General features: G+C 45.9%; 1 protein-coding gene across 2 annotated transcripts in view; it reads left to right on the forward strand.

Moving 5' to 3' along the window:
- KSR2 (kinase suppressor of ras 2) overlaps window positions 1–25328 on the forward strand; it is a 1667828-nt gene that overhangs the window by 1628603 nt on the left and 13897 nt on the right. For both annotated transcript variants that reach the window (XM_078667119.1, XM_078667120.1), the window contains one exon: window positions 8641–8774. In XM_078667119.1, coding sequence (XP_078523245.1) covers window positions 8641–8774 — 134 coding nt within the window. The remainder of the gene's footprint in view (window positions 1–8640; window positions 8775–25328) is intronic.

Below are 25328 nucleotides of genomic sequence, written 5' to 3' on the forward strand. Positions count from 1 at the left end.
CTGGTGAAGAATTGGCTTGGTAGTTTGGTCTGCCCTGTTCCCATGATGCACTGGGCCAGGGACAGACTAATTTGCATATAGCCAGGTTCTGAGCTGGGATGGGGCAGTGAGCTAAATAACGATGATGGATCAAGCCCTGATCTTTGGACTGGGTAAGAGTGGTCTGCTTAATTCAGACACTCTGTTCATCACCACCCCCTTTTCTGAATCGTTTTTGGCCACTATAGGTGTGGCAGGGTATACTCAGACATGAGTCCCTTGCTCACTGCTCCATCAGGATTCAAGCAAGCCGGGCCGACGAGGCTGAAATGCCAGAAACCGGTCCCCGGTAGCTTGTCTCCTTTCTGGTGAAGAATTGGCTTGGTAGTTTGGTCTGCCCTGTTCCCATGATGCACTGGGCCAGGGACAGACTAATTTGCATATAGCCAGGTTCTGAGCTGGGATGGGGCAGTGAGCTAAATAACGGTGATGGATCAAGCCCTGATCTTTGGACTGGGTAAGAGTGGTCTGCTTAATTCAGACACTCTGTTCATCACCACCCCCTTTTCTGAATCGTTTTTGGCCACTATAGGTGTGGCAGGGTATACTCAGACATGAGTCCCTTGCTCACTGCTCCATCAGGATTCAAGCAAGCCGGGCCGACGAGGCTGAAATGCCAGAAACCGGTCCCCGGTAGCTTGTCTCCTTTCTGGTGAAGAATTGGCTTGGTAGTTTGGTCTGCCCTGTTCCCAGGATGCACTGGGCCAGGGACAGACTAATTTGCATATAGCCAGGTTCTGAGCTGGGATGGGGCAGTGAGCTAAATAAGGGTGATGGATCAAGCCCTGATCTTTGGACTGGGTAAGAGTGGTCTGCTTAAATCAGACACTCTGTTCATCACCACCCCCTTTTCTGAATCGTTTTTGGCCACTATAGGTGTGGCAGGGTATACTCAGACATGAGTCCCTTGCTCACTGCTCCATCAGGATTCAAGCAAGCCGGGCCGACGAGGCTGAAATGCCAGAAACCGGTCCCCGGTAGCTTGTCTCCTTTCTGGTGAAGAATTGGCTTGGTAGTTTGGTCTGCCCTGTTCCCATGATGCACTGGGCCAGGGACAGACTAATTTGCATATAGCCAGGTTCTGAGCTGGGATGGGGCAGTGAGCTAAATAACGGTGATGGATCAAGCCCTGATCTTTGGACTGGGTAAGAGTGGTCTGCTTAATTCAGACACTCTGTTCATCACCACCCCCTTTTCTGAATCGTTTTTGGCCACTATAGGTGTGGCAGGGTATACTCAGACATGAGTCCCTTGCTCACTGCTCCATCAGGATTCAAGCAAGCCGGGCCGACGAGGCTGAAATGCCAGAAACCGGTCCCCGGTAGCTTGTCTCCTTTCTGGTGAAGAATTGGCTTGGTAGTTTGGTCTGCCCTGTTCCCATGATGCACTGGGCCAGGGACAGACTAATTTGCATATAGCCAGGTTCTGAGCTGGGATGGGGCAGTGAGCTAAATACCGATGATGGATCAAGCCCTGATCTTTGGACTGGGTAAGAGTGGTCTGCTTAATTCAGACACTCTGTTCATCACCACCCCCTTTTCTGAATCGTTTTTGGCCACTATAGGTGTGGCAGGGTATACTCAGACATGAGTCCCTTGCTCACTGCTCCATCAGGATTCAAGCAAGCCGGGCCGACGAGGCTGAAATGCCAGAAACCGGTCCCCGGTAGCTTGTCTCCTTTCTGGTGAAGAATTGGCTTGGTAGTTTGGTTTGCCCTGTTCCCATGATGCACTGGGCCAGGGACAGACTAATTTGCATATAGCCAGGTTCTGAGCTGGGATGGGGCAGTGAGCTAAATAACGGTGATGGATCAAGCCCTGATCTTTGGACTGGGTAAGAGTGGTCTGCTTAATTCAGACACTCTGTTCATCACCACCCCCTTTTCTGAATCGTTTTTGGCCACTATAGGTGTGGCAGGGTATACTCAGACATGAGTCCCTTGCTCACTGCTCCATCAGGATTCAAGCAAGCCGGGCCGACGAGGCTGAAATGCCAGAAACCGGTCCCCGGTAGCTTGTCTCCTTTCTGGTGAAGAATTGGCTTAGTAGTTTGGTCTGGCCTGTTCCCATGATGCACTGGGCCAGGGACAGACTAATTTGCATATAGCCAGGTTCTGAGCTGGGATGGGGCAGTGAGCTAAATAACGGTGATGGATCAAGCCCTGATCTTTGGACTGGGTAAGAGTGGTCTGCTTAATTCAGACACTCTGTTCATCACCACCCCCTTTTCTGAATCGTTTTTGGCCACTATAGGTGTGGCAGGGTATACTCAGACATGAGTCCCTTGCTCACTGCTCCATCAGGATTCAAGCAAGCCGGGCCGACGAGGCTGAAATGCCAGAAACCGGTCCCCGGTAGCTTGTCTCCTTTCTCGTGAAGAATTGGCTTGGCAGTTTGGTCTGCCCTGTTCCCATGATGCACTGGGCCAGGGACAGACTAATTTGCATATAGCCAGGTTCTGAGCTGGGATGGGGCAGTGAGCTAAATAACGATGATGGATCAAGCCCTGATCTTTGGACTGGGTAAGAGTGGTCTGCTTAATTCAGACACTCTGTTCATCACCACCCCCTTTTCTGAATCGTTTTTGGCCACTATAGGTGTGGCAGGGTATACTCAGACATGAGTCCCTTGCTCACTGCTCCATCAGGATTCAAGCAAGCCGGGCCGACGAGGCTGAAATGCCAGAAACCGGTCCCCGGTAGCTTGTCTCCTTTATGGTGAAGAATTGGCTTGGTAGTTTGGTCTGCCCTGTTCCCATGATGCACTGGGCCAGGGACAGACTAATTTGCATATAGCCAGGTTCTGAGCTGGGATGGGGCAGTGAGCTAAATAACGGTGATGGATCAAGCCCTGATCTTTGGACTGGGTAAGAGTGGTCTGCTTAATTCAGACACTCTGTTCATCACCACCCCCTTTTCTGAATCGTTTTTGGCCACTATAGGTGTGGCAGGGTATACTCAGACATGAGTCCCTTGCTCACTGCTCCATCAGGATTCAAGCAAGCCGGGCCGACGAGGCTGAAATGCCAGAAACCGGTCCCCGGTAGCTTGTCTCCTTTCTGGTGAAGAATTGGCTTGGTAGTTTGGTCTGCCCTGTTCCCATGATGCACTGGGCCAGGGACAGACTAATTTGCATATAGCCAGGTTCTGAGCTGGGATGGGGCAGTGAGCTAAATAAGGGTGATGGATCAAGCCCTGATCTTTGGACTGGGTAAGAGTGGTCTGCTTAAATCAGACACTCTGTTCATCACCACCCCCTTTTCTGAATCGTTTTTGGCCACTATAGGTGTGGCAGGGTATACTCAGACATGAGTCCCTTGCTCACTGCTCCATCAGGATTCAAGCAAGCCGGGCCGACGAGGCTGAAATGCCAGAAACCGGTCCCCGGTAGCTTGTCTCCTTTCTGGTGAAGAATTGGCTTGGTAGTTTGGTCTGCCCTGTTCCCATGATGCACTGGGCCAGGGACAGACTAATTTGCATATAGCCAGGTTCTGAGCTGGGATGGGGCAGTGAGCTAAATAACGGTGATGGATCAAGCCCTGATCTTTGGACTGGGTAAGAGTGGTCTGCTTAATTCAGACACTCTGTTCATCACCACCCCCTTTTCTGAATCGTTTTTGGCCACTATAGGTGTGGCAGGGTATACTCAGACATGAGTCCCTTGCTCACTGCTCCATCAGGATTCAAGCAAGCCGGGCCGACGAGGCTGAAATGCCAGAAACCGGTCCCCGGTAGCTTGTCTCCTTTCTGGTGAAGAATTGGCTTGGTAGTTTGGTCTGCCCTGTTCCCATGATGCACTGGGCCAGGGACAGACTAATTTGCATATAGCCAGGTTCTGAGCTGGGATGGGGCAGTGAGCTAAATAACGATGATGGATCAAGCCCTGATCTTTGGACTGGGTAAGAGTGGTCTGCTTAATTCAGACACTCTGTTCATCACCACCCCCTTTTCTGAATCGTTTTTGGCCACTATAGGTGTGGCAGGGTATACTCAGACATGAGTCCCTTGCTCACTGCTCCATCAGGATTCAAGCAAGCCGGGCCGACGAGGCTGAAATGCCAGAAACCGGTCCCCGGTAGCTTGTCTCCTTTCTGGTGAAGAATTGGCTTGGTAGTTTGGTCTGCCCTGTTCCCATGATGCACTGGGCCAGGGACAGACTAATTTGCATATAGCCAGGTTCTGAGCTGGGATGGGGCAGTGAGCTAAATAACGGTGATGGATCAAGCCCTGATCTTTGGACTGGGTAAGAGTGGTCTGCTTAATTCAGACACTCTGTTCATCACCACCCCCTTTTCTGAATCGTTTTTGGCCACTATAGGTGTGGCAGGGTATACTCAGACATGAGTCCCTTGCTCACTGCTCCATCAGGATTCAAGCAAGCCGGGCCGACGAGGCTGAAATGCCAGAAACCGGTCCCCGGTAGCTTGTCTCCTTTCTGGTGAAGAATTGGCTTAGTAGTTTGGTCTGCCCTGTTCCCATGATGCACTGGGCCAGGGACAGACTAATTTGCATATAGCCAGGTTCTGAGCTGGGATGGGGCAGTGAGCTAAATAACGGTGATGGATCAAGCCCTGATCTTTGGACTGGGTAAGAGTGGTCTGCTTAATTCAGACACTCTGTTCATCACCACCCCCTTTTCTGAATCGTTTTTGGCCAATATAGGTGTGGCAGGGTATACTCAGACATGAGTCCCTTGCTCACTGCTCCATCAGGATTCAAGCAAGCCGGGCCGACGAGGCTGAAATGCCAGAAACCGGTCCCCGGTAGCTTGTCTCCTTTCTGGTGAAGAATTGGCTTGGCAGTTTGGTCTGCCCTGTTCCCATGATGCACTGGGCCAGGGACAGACTAATTTGCATATAGCCAGGTTCTGAGCTGGGATGGGGCAGTGAGCTAAATAACGGTGATGGATCAAGCCCTGATCTTTGGACTGGGTAAGAGTGGTCTGCTTAATTCAGACACTCTGTTCATCACCACCCCCTTTTCTGAATCATGATTCAGAACAAGCACTGGCTAAGCCAAAAGGTCTGGCCTCTCGTCAATTCTTGTTTTGTTTTTTCATGGCTTTTGCAAAACATTATTATTTGGAAACCTGCTTGACATTTGTCAATTGAAAACAATCATTGAATGAAGGTAAAAATGTTTTTGGTCTCAAACAAGCACACATTGCCATAGTCATGCCTGGCTATGAATGGAACTACTTAGTGTGTGGATGTGCTCCTTCTGAAAGAATTCCATGCCGTAACTCATACTAAAGTCAGCCAATGGTTAAGTGGGGTGATGCGTTGCCCCATGATGCATTCTAGAGTGGGTTGGAGAAAAATCTGTATGACACAACCACAGACAAATGGATAAAGTGTGGCTAAAAAAGCCCTACAAGTAACTATGGCATACTCATCATTTTAGTGAAATCAAAAGGTCTTGGCTAACATAGACCTAAAAAACCAATCATTGTGCCATTGGTTGCCAGCCTCTTGCCTTTGAGTAAGAATTAAGCAAGAGCAGAAAGAAGGAAAGCAAGAAACAAAGAAGGAAGGCAAGAAACAAGGAAGGCAAACAATATGGAATGCAAAAAGATGGAAAGAAGGAAGACAAGAAAGAAGGAAAGAAGGAAGGCAAGGAAGAATGAAAGAGAAGAAAGGCAAGAAGGAAGGAAAGATAAATGAAAGGCAAGAAAGAAAGGAAGACTCTGGGATAGAAAAACAGACACAAAGAATGAAGGAAAGAAAGAAAGAAGAATAGAAAAACAGAAAGCAAGAAAAAAGAAATGAAAGCAAGAAAGAAGGAATTAAGAAATGACAGCAGGAAAGAAAGAATGAAAGTAGGAAAGAAAGAGAGAGAAAGAAAGAAAGAGGAAGAAAGAGAAAGAAAGAAAGAAAAAAAAACAAAGACAGAAAGAAAAAGGGAGTAAAAGAAAGAAAGACAAAGAGAAAAAGGAATCCAAGTCAGAAGGAAGGAACTAATGAACGAAGAAAGAAGAAGGAAATGAGGAATGAGAAAAGGAAAGAAAGAAAGAATGAAAGAATGAGAGAAAAAGGAAAGCAAGATTGAATGAAAGAAAAAAGGAAAACAAGAAATAGGAATGAATGAAAGAAAAAGGAAATCAAGAAAGACTGAAAGAAAAAGCACAAAGAAAGAAGAAACACCAAAAGAACGAAGGAAAAAATAATGAAAGAAAAAAGAAAAGGAAAAATGAAGGAGAGAACGAAAGAGAGTCAGATAAAGGGCACTCCAAAAGAAATTTATAGCAGCATTGGCAGGAGACAGCAACTGATAAAGCTGAAATGTGGTCTGTGCTCACATCTGGTATAACCCATCCTGCTGTCACATCCGACTCTAAGCACAAAGGGAACATCAAAGTAATAAACTAAAAACAATAACATTGGTACAGAAGGGAACTAGCTTTTGTGTTGATGTGCTCCTTGTGAAAGAGTAAACTGCAGTCAATCAAAGTTAAGTTAACCAGTGGTTGAAATGGGCTGACCCCTGCCTCATGCTGTGTGCTGTAGTGGGTGGCAGCAAAATGTGAATGACACAACAGCAGACAAATGGCTGACGAAAGTAGTATGAAAGCCCTTTTAAATAGGTATATATTGTAAATATATGTTTTTTAGAAATCAAATGGACTTGGCTAATGCAGACCTAAAAATTGACAATCTATTCCTATAGGCTTTCTTCTATTTCTGGACTTCTTGCTCAGTTTGGGTTTCACAGATTTCCCTAGGAATAGTCCTGAATATTTATATCAAACCTAGTATTCCAGGATTTGCTTCATATGCTCTCATTCAGATTGCGCACTGAATAGACAACTTATAAATGTTATTTTGTACATAGTTTCTTTTTCACCACTTCGAAATAATTTTTCTCTGTCGTGAAACCACTTTGCCTACAACCTATGAACATGTGAGTGGTCCAGGAACTTTTCCAACAAATTTGAAGACCGCCTTTCACATATTTGTGAGTAGTTTTAGATCATGAAATTGCATTGGGGCGAGAAAATTAGAAATTGGGTATTTGGAATTGTCTGTGAAAACCCACAAAGTTATGAGACTGTGGGTGTTAGAAATATTTTCAATTGTCATCATGCTTCCCGTATACTGGGACCTCCTGTGTTCCCACCCTTACTTTAAACTTATAACAGTAGATATATAACCCAACATCGCGGTACAAAAGGGGGTGGTGATGGACGGAGCATCTGAACCAGTCAAACACTCACACCCAGTCAAGAGATCTGGGTTTAATCCATCACCGTTCTTTAGCCCACTCTGCCACCCCAGTTCAGACATGGCCATATGCAAATCAGTCTGACCCTGTGCCTCATGGGAACAGTCCAGCCCGAACTGCCAAGCCATGCCTTCCCTGGAACGGAAACAAGCTTCCTAGGACCGGTTTCTGGCATTACAGCTGTCTTCAGCCAGGCTTGCTTGCATCCAGTAGCAAAGTGAGCAAGGGACTCACGTCTGAGCATACCCTGCCAACTTATGGCGAACAAAGCGGTACAAAATGGGGTGGTGATGGACGGAGCATCTGAACCAATCAAACACTCACACCCAGTCAAGAGATCTGAGTTTAATCCATCACCGTTCTTTAGCCCACTCTGCCACCCCAGTTCAGACATGGCCATATGCAAATCAGTCTGACCCTGTGCCTCATGGGAACAGTCCAGCCCGAACTGCCAAGCCATGCCTTCTCTGGACCGGAAAAAAGCTTCCTAGGACCGGTTTCTGGTATTACAGCCGTCTTCAGCCAGGCTTTCTTGAATCCAGTGGCAAAGTGAGCAAGGGACTCACGTCTCAGCATACCCTGCCAACTTATGGCGAACAAAGCGGTGCAAAAGGGGGTGGTGATGGACGGAGCATCTGAACCAATCAAACACTCACACCCAGTCAAGAGATCTGGGTTTAATCCATCACTGGTCTTTAGCCCACTCTGCCACCCCAGTTCAGACATGGCCATATGCAAATCAGTCTGACCCTGTGCCTCATGGGAACAGTCCAGCCCGAACTGCCAAGCCATGCCTTCTCTGGACCGGAAAAAAGCTTCCTAGGACCGGTTTCTGGTATTACAGCCGTCTTCAGCCAGGCTTTCTTGAATCCAGTGGCAAAGTGAGCAAGGGAATCACGTCTGAGCATACCCTGCCAACTTATGGCGAACAAAGCGGTACAAAAGGGGGTGGTGATGGACGGAGCATCTGAACCAATCAAACACTTACACCCAGTCAAGAGATCTGGGTTTAATCCATCACCGTTCTTTAGGTCCACTCTGCCACCCCAGTTCAGACATGGCCATATGCAAATCAGTCAGATTTCCCACTATCATGAATGAACTTTACTATTCAAAAATACCATGGATAAAGTTTCTGTGGAATTTTCAATGTAAATGTCTTTTTGGTCCATGGAAGCTGCACTTAGTTAATTATAGAATTGTGAATCAAGCTCCTTAGTGATCAGCCTCTCTAGTGAAGGATTATCTGGCAATACTGCCTTTTCTACAGCATGGAGAGAGACTAGTATGCACATTTTGCAATGTGAGCAATTAACGATGATGTACTAAGTTTCTACGACTGATTCTTCTTTTTTCTGAAATGCTTGTTTCTTCTCTCACAGGATATCCTGCTTTTCTGTTGGGCCTTTGATCAAGAGGAAAGACCCACCTTCACCAAACTCATGGAAATGCTGGAGAAACTGCCAAAGCGGAATCGCCGCCTGTCCCACCCAGGACACTTCTGGAAATCAGCAGAGTATGTTTCTACTTTTTAATTGCTAGCTTTACATTTCCTGTTTGGCATGTACCGACTACTCAAAAATATGTCAATTAAATCCAAACACATTTGATCAAATTATTGAAACAATTGAGTTGTCTTTCCTCAGTAACTGTGATGAACCCAAGCACCCTGGTACCATGTTTTCATAAAAACCTTAATTATCTGTGGTTACCTAATGTTTCTATTGTTCAATCATTTTTCCATTCATTACAGAAATTCCTCTGGATATTCAGTTGTTTATTTTGGGGCTATTCAGGATCACTTTGTAACTTTCTGATTCTAAGTTTTAGAGATGTTTGTATATGCAGTGATTTTGTTGTACTTAAATATCACAAGCACAAAATTAACATTACACAATATATCAACCACACACGTTATAAAATGACTGAATTCAAGATATAGAAGAGGGGAGGACAGGAGTTCTGTTTAGCCATGGGCTATTTCAAGTTATGCCTGAGAGGTTTAGCAAAGAGTAGCATCACTTTCTCAACTTGATGTAAGTATACTCTCCTTAAAGTCATTTTGGTTTTTGATTTCTCACCTTTAAAAGTACCTTATTTGTTGCTTCCAGACTGTTGAAATGCTAAGTTGTGAATGTGGTAACAAACTTGGTCGCATTTCAACAGATTCACTTAGCAAGTGAAGATAATCTCATATTAACCTTTTGGAACTCAAAGTACTCCCTTTGGACCTCTAAATATTTATTTTGTATGTTCATTACGCAATATGACGATATTCCAATCATGTTACATGTCACACTAGTTCTAATTTGATAATCGTTCATTCACTTTGCGCATTTTAGCTGGATATAGGTGCCCTACTACGATCCATCAATAGATAAAAATCCCAACAAAATATAAAAGTACCGTTTGAGCTGCAACCTTAGCAATTAATCATAGCCATAGCTACTGGACCCATACGTTAAAAGCACAGAATATTTTCTGACTAGTCCGGATGTGCAAGACCACCAATCACTCTGTACTGTCTTGCCTGCTCTTTTTCATTTTAATTGTATCCTACAAATAATAAAAAATACACCTATAATGAGCACAGATTGAGAAGAGGAGTCGGACCTTAGGGACTTTACGTCAGTAAACTGAGTGGTTATATATATATATATATATATATATATATAAATATATATATATATATATACATATATATATATATATACATATATATTACATATACATATATATTTATATGTATATATATATATATATGTATATATATAACCACTCAGTTTAGAAATTAAGAAGTGATTTTAACTCTCCGTGTGAGGCGTCTTCATTAAGGGTAAACCTTGTTGTGGCATTTGTTTGGCGGCTGTTCCCGGTCGCAAAGACGCCCTGCTGTGGATTACAGATCTGCATCTCGTAACAACGAGGTGCGTAAAGAACGGAGAGCCACACATTGCGGGACAGTGTTAAAGGCATCTGGAGTGTTTTTTCTCAACGGCGCCAACCCACTGGGGTTATTAATTTCACCATTCATGGACACAAGAGCACCCACTAGGGAGTAAGATTGGGGGGAACTACAAGTTCCAGGAGGCAGTTTGCACACGCCCACAAGGGCGGGACTGAACAGTATTTAACACTCCCCCCAAAAAACTGCTGTTGCTTCCTGAATGTGCCAGTGATCAAGGAATGCAAAATCTGAAACGCGTATGGCTGCCTTGGAGCTGTGATTAAAGGACATTCGGTTTGCAGTGTGCAATTAAAGAAGTGATTTTAACTCTCCGTGTGAGGCGTCTTCATTAAGGGTAAACCTTGTTGTGGCATGTATATATATATGTATACAAATATATATAGATCAGAAGTTGACATTTATACTTTTCAAGACTGCATCTATTTTCGTCATATAGTCAATTTGGGACCGAAGGCCAGATACAGTCCATCATTTGGTGGTATCAGATCACGTTTTCCAGTTTGTTCTTTACTGGATTGAAATGAGACAAGTCAGAAAGACATTGGTGGTATATTGGCAAGGCTTTCGTTGTACTTCAAGAGTTGCTCACTTTCCTAATTATCAGTGGTGCACCCTGCAGTCCCATTGGACACTGGATGCTGCCAGTGGTTTAATGTGAACCACTGTTGCTAGGTACATGTTTAGGAGAATCAATATAAAGTGTACTCGTTGCAACAAGCTCTTGCAATCAGAGACGTCGCTTCATTAATAAACAGAGTCACCTGGCAGCATCCAGGCATAAGTGCCTAAAGGGAACGGTGGTTGTCAGCACAGTAGTTCGCTAAGGCAACATCCATCACTTCTCTGCTTCTAAGTGAGATTCCCAAAGACTGAGGGGCTGGCTGAGCCTTGAGGCTTAAGCTACAACACCATGAGCTCATGACTAATCCTCCTCAAGTCTAAATTTCGGATCTAGTGCCAAATGAGCAACAGTAGTTCCAGGATGGACTCAGTCTTGGGTATCTCTTCATACAGACAATCATTTATTGCAGGAGTTCCTTTTCCCTATAGGCATCTAAGCACTTGAAGTCTCTAGGCCTTCATGAATGGAGATAATTAGCAAACATCTAGAATTCTGGAAAGTATTAAAAGCCTTGCTCTTCCCCAACAGTTTATCCTTGAAACTCACAGTACAAATTAGGTTGTTACATATACATAACCTGTGGTCTTCTCACTAACTCTCTTTTCGTACTACCTTCAGTCATAAGTGCTAATACAATCCAGCTGGAATATGATTGGACCACATTGTTGAAAATGCGCTTGACACCAGATAGTCTACACAAAGACAACACTGTTCAGACCACACTTTACCAACTATATAGAGCACTTTTAGCAGCTCCCGGGATCCAGAAAGTGTTTTCTGGCCTTGTTAGAGGTATAAAGGGCCACAAAAATGGTACAACAAAGTACTACATTGCCAAAGAACATTTGGGTTGCGTATCTTCCTGATCAGAAAGAATGCGGTCTCATATATCATTCTGGGCTGCTCCTTTTGAGTGGGGCAAGATTGATTTCTGTAATGTTGATTCAATACTGTAATGCATGTCTTTCTTAATTGTCTTTAGTTTACTGTTTCAAAACATGTTGTTGCACAGCCACTTCAGGTCTGTGTTATACATTGTCAAGTAAACATGAGAAAAATAAAAAGGCATGGTTATATTTATTTTTCCCCCATATAGTCCTAATTCATAATAATATTCTTGCTTGATTTGCTCTTATGTGAAAGAGCAATGTATCTATGTACGAGATTTGTAAAGTGTTGGAATCACCCCCGCAGGGGTATCTCTGCACTACCATAGTGAAGGTGTAAGTCAGACACAGATCAATCCCGGAATAATTCCGTCTTCAGGAGTTTCCTAATGCGAACAAAACTGGGCATTTACGCAAGTCCTCTGGTCGAGAGTTCCAGTATTTCGGGGCATCGTGAGCCACTGTTTTGACTTCTGTTCATATTTTCCTGTAGTGGGGGACCACTAGCGCCCCTTTACCTTCCAAAATGAGTCTTCGATTCGGGCAATAGACTTTAAACTTGTCTGCCAGGTAGCTAGGGCTCATGCCATAAAGTGCTTTGTGTGCGAGACAACTTAGCTTAAATGTAATTCTCTGTCGGATAGGGAGCCAGTGAAGTTGTTTTAACGGTGGCCCTGGGAAGGGACGTGGAGTTTTTTTAAGAGCCAGGCATGCAGCAACGCTCTGTACAATCTGTAATCTACTGAGAAGCGATTCATTGGCCGATGCCAGTAGAGCTTTATAATAATCCAAGTGACCAATGATCAAAGTTTGAATCAGAGTGTTGCATACAGAAAGAGTCAGCCACTGAAACACTCTACTCAGGATGCTCAGGGTATGCTATCAGGTCCCTGCAGTAGTCATAATCTGATCCTTCATTGATAACAAAACATCCAAACAGACCCTTAGTTTTTTTGCCACTGTAGTGGGAGACAGGGCAGGGCCTAACACTTCAGGTCACCACGTCAGGGACCAACAATCTTGGGTCGAGCTGAACAACAGGATTTCGGTCTTGGCGGCATTCAGTTGGAGAAAATGTTCCGTCATCCAAGCTGATATGGGTAGCATGCCCTTTGCAAAACAGTGCTCAATGAACTCTGTTTCTTTGTCAAAGGACAGGAGTCATTGTGTATCATCAGCATAGGAGAATGGAGTAAAACCGTACTCTCTTGGTCTGCTCACTGTCAGGAAAAGGCAACAGGAATTGTGCGTAGTGCAAAACACAATAATCTCCTATGAAGTACCCGAAGAAATATTCCAGATCTTTTTGAAAAACTAAACTGATTCCCACATTGAATACACAGCTGTAGAGATTAGACTGACAGCAGAAACGTTAAAAAAAATAATTGGTATATCATTACTGATTGTTGGAGAACATGCTAAAATACACCAAATACATCATAATGTATGTTTCTAAATTGTTCTAAATAAATGTCATATTGGAATGGATTGACTTGAGTGATGCACCTGTTTCATCATTTGAATCAAACATTGTTTTCCTTGTGTCAAAGATACGCTATTTGGATTGGATTTTCTTTTATACACTGGGGTTGGCTTATCTTTGCACCAATGTTTACTCTTATAGTTTGTCAGACGCTATAAAATTTCATTTTCTTATGGAAGTTTGATTATCCAATCCTGTAAGAGAGAAGGATTTACCTCTACCTATATACAGGGTTGCATTTGGGGCAATTAGTAATAGGTGATAGAATGAGCTAGATCTTGTTTGTCTTTGAGTATTGTCTGAAGCTAGACTGTGTCTGTAAAGATTTTATCACCACACTACATAATCATAATTCAGAGTAATGCTTTCTTAAAAGTTCAATTGTGGCATCTTTCTGAAGACATGATAGTTGTGCCAGGTTCTCAGTGATTTAATTAGGGTAGTCCATTGCATTGTGTCTGCTACACCCAGGCCATGCCCTATGTTTTTGTCATCTGTACTGTTAGTGGCAGTTTTGCTGATGTAATAGAATTACAAAACTATAGTTTAAAAAACCTATTCTATTTTATTTTTGTTTAATAAAAATGTTGTTAATGAGACGCTTCCAGGTAGCTCTTCAGTACTCAGTGGGTCTTTTTTAAAATTTTACTAAAAAGCCCTCCTTTGGAGAAGGGCAACAGGTGTGTTCTGAGGTGAGCATATTGTACATCACTGTATTAATATTGAGAAAGTCAATGTCAATACGAATAATGATACATTCATGTATAAAACCGAAATTGCATCTTTATTGACAAATTCGCCCTTTGTGAACTCCACATCAACCCCAACTCAGAGATACATGGTTAGGGAGGCCCTGACACCCAGGCCCGATGTTACTGATTGACAGATCACAGGTGAGGTAGCATGTAGCCAGTATACCAACGACGGAACAGGAAATACCATATCAATCCCACCGATAGGCACAGCAACACCGTAATGGCCAAGGGAATTTGACCCCAATAAGGCACACATGGCCAGAGATGTGTGCTTGTTCCTAAAACACTTAGCCAATCAAGACACAGCACACACCGTACGCACAGCGATCACATGCTCCTCATGCCGGACATCTGGACAAGCTACCTACTGGCTGCATTGTGTCCAGCAAGATCGAGACCCACCTGGATTCCTCATCCAATGCACTCATTTACGGCGCCAAAGACCTTGGTACACATCCATGCCATAAATGGATCACAGGAAACATTTGATTGCATTTAATGAACTGTATAAAAGTCAGTGTTAGACTGATTGTAAATTGGTTCTATCAATATGGAGCTGTAGAGGGAACACGAGGAACAGGTCGCCCTCCTCTCAATTTATCAAATACAGAAAAGACCTGTTCCCTAAAGCTTATCAAATCCCAAATCTGGAAGTAGAATTTTTTCTTTATATCTACGTTGGTCACTCCTTCGTGCTTTCAAGGTAGTGTCACACCACTTTGTTTGCCTTTTTTTTATAAAATGGTGTCTTTTGTCAAAAGACAGCCATACCCCATCAATTATTAAAAGACGGGCAACAATGGTATATACGTGAAGAAAGCAAAATGGCACCTCACGTGCGCACCACCTGTCGAGCTTGCTGATTGGTACTCACCAGCTTTAGTCACTTTTATCATCATCGGCAACCATTTTGCTAAAACTTATAAGTGTTCCCAAAAAAAGTGATCAAATGATTGAAAAAAACACACACCCTATGTGCTTTTGCAACTACCAAAACCAAAACAGGACACAATACAGTATAAAACTCGCGACAGGAGTTCCCCTAATAATAGGGAGAGCTGGTACGACTGGCCCTGGCTCCCTTATGGTAATGTAATGCACTGGAGTGATGTGCGTATGCTTTCTCCCCCTTTTTGTAAAAACGGTTTGTGAGACATTGTGTGTTCTGGTAACCTGGCCATTGTGTTGTTTTGACATTTGGCAGTCATTTTAAGAAAATTGCACCAGTGTCCAACAGTAGCGATGAATGACCCTGCCCTGATGATATTGCCTGAAAGATTTAATGGCAATGAAACATGTCGGCTAAGAAAGGAGGTGGTCTGCATGTATGCAGCCTGTTTTAAATTCCTAAATAAGCGCACAAGAAAAGAATAAAATTGGTAATCTGTGCATCTTATTTCAGTTTTATACTGTATTGGGTCTTGTTTTGTTTTTGGTTGTCGCAAAAGCACATAGGGTGTGTGTTTTTTTTAATCATTTTATCAATTTTTTTTGGGGACACTTATATGTTTTAGCAAAGTGGTTGCCGATGATGATAAAAGTGAGCATAGCTTGTGAGTACCAATCAACAAGCTCGACTGGTGGTGCACACGTAAGGTGCCATTTTGCTTTTTTCACTATTTTTGAAGTATTAAACACCTTTATGGGTGTGTTGTTTGGGTATATATACTATTGTTGCCCGTCTTTTAATAATTGATGGGGTACGACTGTCATTTGACAAAATACACCATTTTATAAAAAGAAGGCAAACAAAGTGGTGTGACACTACCTTGCAAGCACAAAGGAGTGACCAACGTAGATATAAAGAAAACATTCTCTGTCCACATTTGAGATTTGATAAGACTTAGGGAACAGGTCTTGTGTGTATTTGATTGTAAATTGAGACAGTCCTCAGACCCTATGCCTGTGAGGGTGCTCCCAGGTGCATTCTTTAATTTAACAAACTGTTCCTGTTTTGACAAATGCCTCTTGTCTCGTGTTTTTTCAAGGTATTTCTTGTTCAAGCAACAACTTGTAGTAATTCACTAATTTTTGCAAGATAGGCATCTGGATCAGAATCACCTCATATGATCACAGTGAGTTTAATGTCTAATTTGGAAGTGAGAAAGCTCTGAATTGCAGGGTATCTATATTCGAACATTGAACCTAAAATAGATTTATTCGTAAACAGTAATTTTAATTGGATTATTATATTGGCATTCAAGATGATTAATGTTAATGTTATGTTAATGTTAAATGAGCTTGTAAAGTGCGCAGATGCCCCAGCCAAGGGGCGCCCCGGCGCTTACTGAGAGAGGAGTGGACAGGAGATGGGATCAGGAGGAAGGGGGGAGAGGAGTTTAGCAGAAGAGGTGAGTTTTGATAGCTTTCCTAAAGGACTGCAGATCCTGTATCCCTCTGATAAGGTCAGGGAGGTTGTTCCAAAGTTTTGCGGCCAAGTACTTGAAGGAGCGGCCGCCCATCCTGGATAATTTGATACGAGGTACTATTGCAAGGTTTTGACCTTCTGAGCGTAAAGTACGTCGAGGGACGTAGTTAGACAGAAGGGGGCTAAGCATGGGTGGGGAAGCCATTTTTAGAATTTTAAAAGCTAAGCACAGTGTTTTGAACTGAATTCGTTTCTCCATTGGGAGCCAGTGGAGTTTGATGAGAGTACTGGTTACAGACGCATTAGATCCAGACATCTTATGTACTGGTGTAAACTAATCACTTGTCAATGCTAAACCAGTGTTCAAGAGAAAAGGAAAGAGCACATTTCTTCGTGAAAGACTCAAAGACAAAACAATTTCTGTATTAAAGATTTCTTGCACCTCATCCAGAACTCTATGTCCATTTATTTGCCTATTAACGAACAGCAACAGGCAAAAATTATTCCAAGCCTTAACAACATTAACTTGGCTGAATTCGAACCGCCACTTTCAACCAATATGAAATCTCTCAGATTCACCCTGCACACTGGCCTTACCTTGAAGGAACACACCTCCATGAAAGCCAAGATAGCATAGTATCAGCTCTCTCTACTGAGGAAAATGAAACAATTCCTTCCAAAACTGCAGAATTGCCATCCATGTCTAGTACCTACTAATCTGCATGGTGGCATTGCCCTGCTACATTGTCTCACAAATGCCACACTGGCTTCCTTTGAAGGAATTCAACAAGCTGCAGCACACCTGTTCACGAGCCTGGAGAAATAAGACCTCTTTACTCCCACACTGATAGAAATGCACTGGCTCCCTTTGCAGGCCCATACCTTTTTCAAAACCAGCTACATCATTTACCAAGCCATCACTACTGGCACGCCGGTCTATCTGGTAAACAGGATCACCATCTTGGGTAGCTATTGGCACACCCTCAGCTATGACTCCATCAGACTAAAGACAAACAAGTGCAAAAAACCCAAATCAGTACCTTAATGGAATGGTTAATTGATATTGTATTTTCTTTCTTAGCATAGCGCAGTATGAAAGCATTAAGAGGTGGAGAGTGCTAATTTATCATCTTTTCCCTGCTAGTCTGACCACTACTGCTCTCCTAACTCACCTTCCCCCTGTAGATTTCTTTCTAGGGTAATGTGCAATTGACAGGCGTAAATTACCATCTTGCCTGAAAAGAGTAACAACTGAACAATGAATGTGATCAAACTGCATGACCACGTCTTCACACCAACAAATACAATGGCAGCCTGCCCATCCCTCCACACCATGTGTGTTCTACTGGAGAGAGACGTCTTTATCAACAACAACTGACTGTCCAGAAAGTTGTATTTAAGCCAATACACATCTGAGCCTTTCCAGTCCTCTCTGGCTCACTCTCACCGAGCAGGAAAGCTCCTGAAAAGAGAAAGCCTTTTGTTGTGATTGGTTCCCCTAGGACGTGTGGAGCTAACTTTGAATGTGAATCGACATTTAGGTTCGGGTCACCTACTAATGTACTGGACATAGACTGATGAATGCACCTTTTACTCTGGCACCTATGTGGAGGAAGGTGTGAACAGGAGGCAGATTTGTTAGCTTTCTCCCTCTGATGAGTAAGGGCTATAGCCCAAGAATTGAGAAAAAGAATGTTCTGTTACTTAAGGAGGCTAGGATGTATAATGATCTGCGAGTAGAAGACCTGCCTTATTTAACACAGACACAAGGTCCAACATTACAGACTCCTGCCATGAGAAGGTCAGAGAGACCTACCCTCTGGACCTCAGAAGCCTCGGATAGCTACCCGACCCAACCTGCGATCTCTCTTGTGAATCGTACCTACTCTGGATAAAAGCCCTTCTGCTTCATACCACAGCTGCCCCTTTCTTCGGGTCCCTGCTGTTTGTGTGCGGTGTGAGTGCTGTACTTCATCATTTGCAGTTGCAAGTTCCTCTGTGAAATGGTGTCCTGTGAGTGAAGGCCCTGAGCCTTCCCGGACACTGCTTGTTTCCCACACCCGAAGAAGACAGTTGTGCAGCCTTCCAATAGCAAGAAAACTGAATCGGGTATTGAACTGTAATGGGGAAACCACTTAAACCCAGATGCTGTTCTCAACTCTAGTAGTATACTAATCCATCAAACTATTCTTGATTATGAGCATGCATTCCTGGGTTAGCATAAGAGAAGCTACTGAGAAAGTAGGCATGCATTCAAAACTTGTCCAAAGAACTGAACAAATGACCATAATAGAAATAAATTCTTAAAAACCATGCAAGACAATTATCTTTATTCTGAGAGATGCATGTGCTGACTGAACTAGACGTTCTCCCCCACACTACCGTCCAAGAGTAAGCCTTGACTGTTCGACGACTTCACCCCCTGAAAGTCAAAGTCAGAAAGTACTGGGTGATTCATTGAGCTCACAGTAGTATCTGGTTCCTGTGTTTCCAAGGCTAGCTGAGTTACTTGTCAGAAGGATTAGCCAATTACCCCTGGGTCATGTGGGCCGCGAAGAAATAGCCTGACACCTTCTGACACAAAGGTCCAACCCGGAGACATATAGTTAGACACTCCTCACTTTCTGGCACAATTTCTAATCCTCTTCTGCTCTGGTGTGTATAATTCACCTTCTCATTCTCTCCCATATATTCTAATGAACTTTTCTTGTTGGTGGAAAGCACCAGCCGCCCAGCCTCGCTGCACAGCCTGCTACTCCGCCAAAGACAGAAACAAAGAAAGGGTGGAAGGCAAAGCCGCCCATACCGAGAGCTATGGAGGCGCCCCTGACAGCTCACACTAATGCTTGTTTGCCTCCCCACAAGGTGCGCAGCCGGCACTGGGATCCCAAGGCCCGCCCTGGGAATTACAGTCATTAGTGATGACGCTCCCTGCAATTTTAACGACATGCCCTGTGGAGACAACTCTAAAGAACAGACGATTACAGTATTTGTACTTAAACAAAAAATGCATCACCAACCACATAATTTAGTTTACCTTTGTCGGGCGAGCAAATTTTATTCTTACAGTCCTAAATGTGAGCGTGGAAGGAAGAGGTATGGTGCTAAAACATTGAACACCACTTGCTCGGTCAGTGAGCTTTGCATACAGTGTGTTGCATGCTTACCTTTCCTTACGTACTGGACTTCTTCAGGACCTGAACACCATTAGTGGCTTGAGATAAAATGCATGATATGAGCTCTCCAAGGTAAAAAGAACAAGGGGTGAATCAGGCGCAACACCCATTGGGCTTAAAGGGCTTCAGCCCCCCCACCGTCGTGTGTGTCAGCCCGGCTGAGACAGCTTCCCATGCACACACAGCCGCTCCCGAGTACTTCACAGGTCTTTAAAATACCATTTACTTGCTAAAGAGGCGTTGTTGTGTTTTCACCCCTTCTTAGAGCCCCCGCATCTCCACTCTGCATAATTGCTGGAAGAATCAGCCCACCCATATTTTTTGGTAGCCATACCACTCCACCCCGAAATTTGGCTTTAGTTGCGCCTCTGGGATGAATGCACAGTCCTTTCTATTTTACCCACGAGGGACAAGCTGCGTAATTTCATATTGGTAAAATGTTCCCTTCTTCTCTATCTTTGGAACTAGGTGGGGGTATGACTGCTTCTAACTTTACCACTCATTTCCTGTTCTGAGAAGGTGTTCCGGAAAACCCTCAAAACCTATCTGTTTGAGCAAGCCCACATCTGAAGATCGCCTAGGAAACGGGTCATGCTTTTGTTTGTCGTTCAGATAGCGCCATGAAACCACCCGGTGTACGTGCGCTTTATAAGACATTTTTAACATTAACATTAACACTCAAATAAAGGAGAAAGATTAGACGAATACGTCATGAAACGGTATCCTGAAGCACTTTTCCCCAGTCTACAATAGACATCAACCCTATCACAAAACTATATTTGCAGATCAGTGTAATGCTCATTTGACCAACATTTCTAAGCTCTGGACCTCATTTACATGTTTTTGATGCAGCGCAGTAAGTCACTTAGTTGGTTTGCCCTCCATCAAAAGGAAATGGCAGGAATGTGTTTTATTTATGATATACAGTACATTCATGTCCTTTCCCACTGTACTGGCGCCGGTTTGGCTGCCTTGTGCCAACATAGGCATACTTGCACCTTGGTGCGAGGGTGTCTGCGCTGTAGGAATGATTGTTTTTGTGCAGTAAGAGACACCTTCCTGCACAAAAACAATCAATGGAGGCATGTTCTTCCTTCTCTGTGTGCTGCAAAAAGAGAAGGAATAAAGCTATGTTTCCCTGTTTAGGCTTTTGACGTATTCCCAGGTTTACAGTCCTTGTAAAACTGGAAATGCGTCAAAATCCATAGGTGTTGGATAGTAATACCAACCGCAATGCTCATCGAACACCTCTTTGATGCAGAGTAAGGCAACGCAGTGACTTTCTCTGCTTTGCCTTACTCCATATCTACGAGGCCATGAAAAGCCTTGCAAAGTGAATTTGCATGGCCTCGTAGATATGGGTCTGCACTTCAAAAAAAGTGATGCTCCAGTGGTGCAATGAGCTGGTAAATGAGCCCCTCTATTTCTAAACTCCTGTCTTAAATCTTTCTTCTGGTCTTCATCATCCAAAATAACCAGTGCATGCGCTATGTCTTTCCAAATAAAACTGGTTCGGACACAGGCGACAGTAAATGCCCCGGTTACTTGCCGGTAATCTTCATTACTCCGAGTATAGTCTTCCTCGCCACATGACTTACAAAGTGAGCTTCAGCTCCACACCAGAACCCTCCAAAGCAAAAAGTCAGCCTCCCATGCCTCCCATCCCTTCCCAAGATGGCCGACCCATTACCACCTGACCTCTATAAGAGGCGGGCCGGCCCAACCCACCAGCCTGAAACTACCAAGCACAAACATGAAGGCGATAGCCAGACAGGGAGGGATTGATGGGAACTCATGTGGCGAGGAAGACTATACTCGGAGTAATGAAGATTACCGGTAAGTAACCGGGGCATTACCTCCTCGTTAGTCTCCCTCGCCACATGACTTACAAAGTGAGCACATACCAAAGCCAAGCGGCTTCATGGAAACTCACAAGAAACCAACGGACCACGATGGAACCCCCACAGAAGAGGGCAAAATCCAACAGGCCAGCGAGAGGAAGAACCACCCCAGAAAGAGGCAACCCGAGCTGGAAGACCAGTCAGGGATAGAAAAACACCGGGAGGGCTGAAAAACCGGACCCCAAAGACACGAAGTGGCCACAGAAAACGTGCCCCAACCAAAGAACAAAGGAGAACAGAGAAGGCACGACACCAAACCACACAGAGCCAAAAAGCAACCGCAACAGGCCCATATAAAGAAAGCAGCCATAGGACCAAACACGCCAAGACCGCCCAAAGGACAGCCGAAAGCGAGAGGGGAGCCAAAAACTACAACAGACCATGAGCGACTGGGGCACCACAGGATCCGAAGAAACAGAGGTCAACCCGACCAGCGACCCAACAAAAAAGCCACAGCAGCAAGAGACACAGGGAGACCGGAGCCCACATCCACACGCACGGTGGACCATCTACAGCCCCCAAACCAAAAACCGGAGGGGAGGAGAAAGCAAACCACCAGAACTGGCAGTAAACAGGGGCAGGAGCAAATGGAACCAGGGGAAACCCAGACCGGCAGGAGCCGCAAGAACGGACTGAGGTGCAGAAACCAGCACCCCACCCGAACAAAAAAGGAAAAAGGCACCCAAGCCCTACCAGCAAGGAGAGGCAGGTGGAACACAGAACACAGCCACCCAAAGGACCCCAGGACGGGATCCAGAGTGCAAAGAGAGAGAGCCCAGGCAGGCGTAAAGGAAAAACAGACCCTAGAGGCAGCAGGAAAGCACAACAAAGCGAACCCAACAGCAAGGGCACTGAAGAGGCCCAGGACCAAGGCCAAGCCCCAAACAGGAAGGCAAACACCCACCAGGGGACCCATGCACTGGAAAGCAGGACGAACCCGGAAGGAAGAGGAATGCAGAATGAACGAGTGAGACAGCCCAGCGCAGAGGACAAGGAAAACACCCCTGCAAGAACCCACACGCAACAAAGGAGCCGCCGAGGAAGGCACCCAGGAGGCAAAAACCAACAAACCTCGGGACACGAACCCAAGACCGCAGGCGGAAGAGACAGCCAACAGAAACACCAGGACACAGTGACACAAAACCACAGACCGATCCAGCCGAAAAATGGAGAACCGACAGGAACCGGAGGGAACACAGGGGCAAGGCCACAGGCAGCAACCCACCAAAGGGGAGAAAGCCAGAACAGCCAAGCGGAACGAGCCCGTGAAAACCAACACCCCCCAGGGAGAAAACCTGGGCCGGAAGGACCCAGGAAGCCCACGAGGGAAAAAGAAGAACAGGACCCAAACCGCACAAGGAGCCCCGGACCCGACCGGGGAAGAGAGCTGGGAAAACCAGCAGCCCCGGGCAAACAAGCACAGCGTGAGCCAAACGCCCCAAGGGGCAAAGAAAAAAACTGCGCCAGGACATGAAACCCCAGAACCTAGGGAGCCAGAGCCCACAGAGGCCCAACACGGACCACAGAGCCAAACAAGAGCCAAGATCCGCAGGAGCAGAAATGGGAAGAACCCAGGCGAGCCCCACCAACAGGAGAAACAGCCCGGCCAGGCCCACAAGCCCAGGCGAAGCAGGGAGTGCAAAACAAAAACAGCACCGGGGACCCAAACTGGAAGAGAGTGACCGAGGCAAGCCCGCAAACCCCAGAGGGAACGAGGCAGAGCACAAACCGCCCAGGAGAGCAACAAGAAGCCACCACGAGGCAGGGGCAAAAACAAGCCAGGGGCGGCAACAGAAGGCAGACGAGAAAACCGCCAACAAATGCACCAATCAACCCAGCGCAGACCCAAGCACGCCCCATATGCGGAGAGGACGCCAACACTCGGGAAGGGGAGCCACAGAGCACCGGGACCAACCAGACGGGGAGGCCAGATACCCAGGCACACAAAGCCCAAAACTCACCCTACGGAAGGACACCACCAGGGTGGACAACCCAGACAAGACAGCCAGGGGGCCACACAAAACCAGACGATGGGGGACAGCCACCCAAGGGAGGAGAACCACAGAGCAACCCGAGGAGCCCAACAGCCGACAACATGAGCGAACCATGAGGAGCAACAGAGCCCCAACCCCCAGGAAGCGAAGAGAAAAAACGACCAGGAGGAGGGCGCAAGGGATGCCCGCTAGCCAAAGAGCAGGAGGAGGCAGAAGCCAAAGGCTACCCGGAGACCACAGGAGCAGCCCGGAGGAAAAACAGGACCCGAAGGCCACATCAACCAGGACAGACCCCGTACAAAGTGGGTAGCAGGCAGGAGAACACAGGACGGGAGACAAGAACGTCCCCAAACGCAACAGTGCAACAGACACTCCATCATGCGTAAAAGAAACACGCCAGTCAGCGTGACAGTGAAACACCGGAGCAACATACATGAGCACGTAAAGAAAAACAAAAACAGGTGCAACAGTAAAACGCACGAACACCCGAAGGTGACCAGGCGCCGAAAACAGATGTTTATTGTCACTCAACCCAACGGGACTTACTCTAACGAACCCAAATGGATGAAAAGGCCGAGTATCAGACAAGAACGTATACACGTCTCAAACCACAGGAAGGCGAGCCAGCGAGAGGCCCGACCAGCTGTCAGAGGCCGAAGTCCGGCAGCACCAGTGTGGTATCCCCGCAGTCAAGCATTCCAGAACAGTGGGGAGTCAGAGAACTGTTGGAGCCGATTGTAGGAGCAACCATCCCACGCACCCGCCTGGAATAATAACGGATACATAAATAAACCTGGAATAGTCATTATAACAACCAGCCCCACGCCAGAACCACGTGCACCCAAACCTCCCTGCAAGGCACAAAAATAGGAGAAGAGCCACCGAAGCGAGCACCAGACCATGAAAAATACCCAGAAGGGCCCAACACCACGGCCAGAAGAGCACATACTAGAGTACATAACCAGGGAAACTGATGAGCACGGACCCCAAAAAGGGAATTCCGGCACCCAAGCATGGGGAAAAAAAGTGAAGCGCCCAGAGGCGACGCCGAGACAGGAACACAGTCCCCCAGTCTCAAGGACGACAGCCCAAGCCGGACAAGTCAGGAGATGGAAAAGAACACAGAAAAACGAACTCACAGCACCCACAAAGAGGAAGAGCACCCGTCAGCAGAGGGCCACCACGACCCCAAAACAACATAAACGGGGAGCGACCGCACCCCACCACAGCAGCCGTAAACGAGGCAGACTCACGGAACTGCAGCGCGGGGAGAAAGAAGAGCGAGGGCACAAAGCACCCCAACAAACCACGGGTGTGCAAGATGTGAGAACCACCATGGGAGAGGCCGCAGCCTGTACGCCCACCTCCAAACCCCCCAGACGGGAACAACACCGGCCCACGGACAGAACCCATAGACCGGAACCCGCCGCTGCAGGAGAACGGAGAGACCAAATGCATTCTGCTGCAATCTGCCCACATGCAATCTACACCACATGTAACATTACTGAGCCCTCAGTGAAGAGCATAAACACCTCCGGGTAAAGTCTGCGATATATAAAAACGCAGAAAGAAAAAACAAACATCGGCAAAAAAACAGAACCCAGCACCGGAGGAGTACAGCACTGGGAGAAGCCGGGAGGAGTACAGCGCCGAGAGAAGCTGGGAGGAGCACAGCGCTGGGAGAAGCCGGGGGGAGACAGGCCCTGCCCCACAGAGGCCACCCTAGCGAGGAACACCTGAATGCCAGCAGCCCAGCCTCAACCAAATGAAGCCGGGAGACACACGAGGCCAACACACCAACACCGAGAAGACCCGTGAACAGGGAAAAAACAGTGTAATGCACCTACCGAATGCGCCATAAAGGAAAAGGTGGGTCAGCCGGCGAACTGACCGGCAACACCAGAGCAGCAGCGTGG

Source organism: Lissotriton helveticus, chromosome 11 (assembly GCF_964261635.1).
Source record: "Lissotriton helveticus chromosome 11, aLisHel1.1, whole genome shotgun sequence".
Taxonomy (NCBI): Eukaryota; Metazoa; Chordata; class Amphibia; order Caudata; family Salamandridae; genus Lissotriton; species Lissotriton helveticus.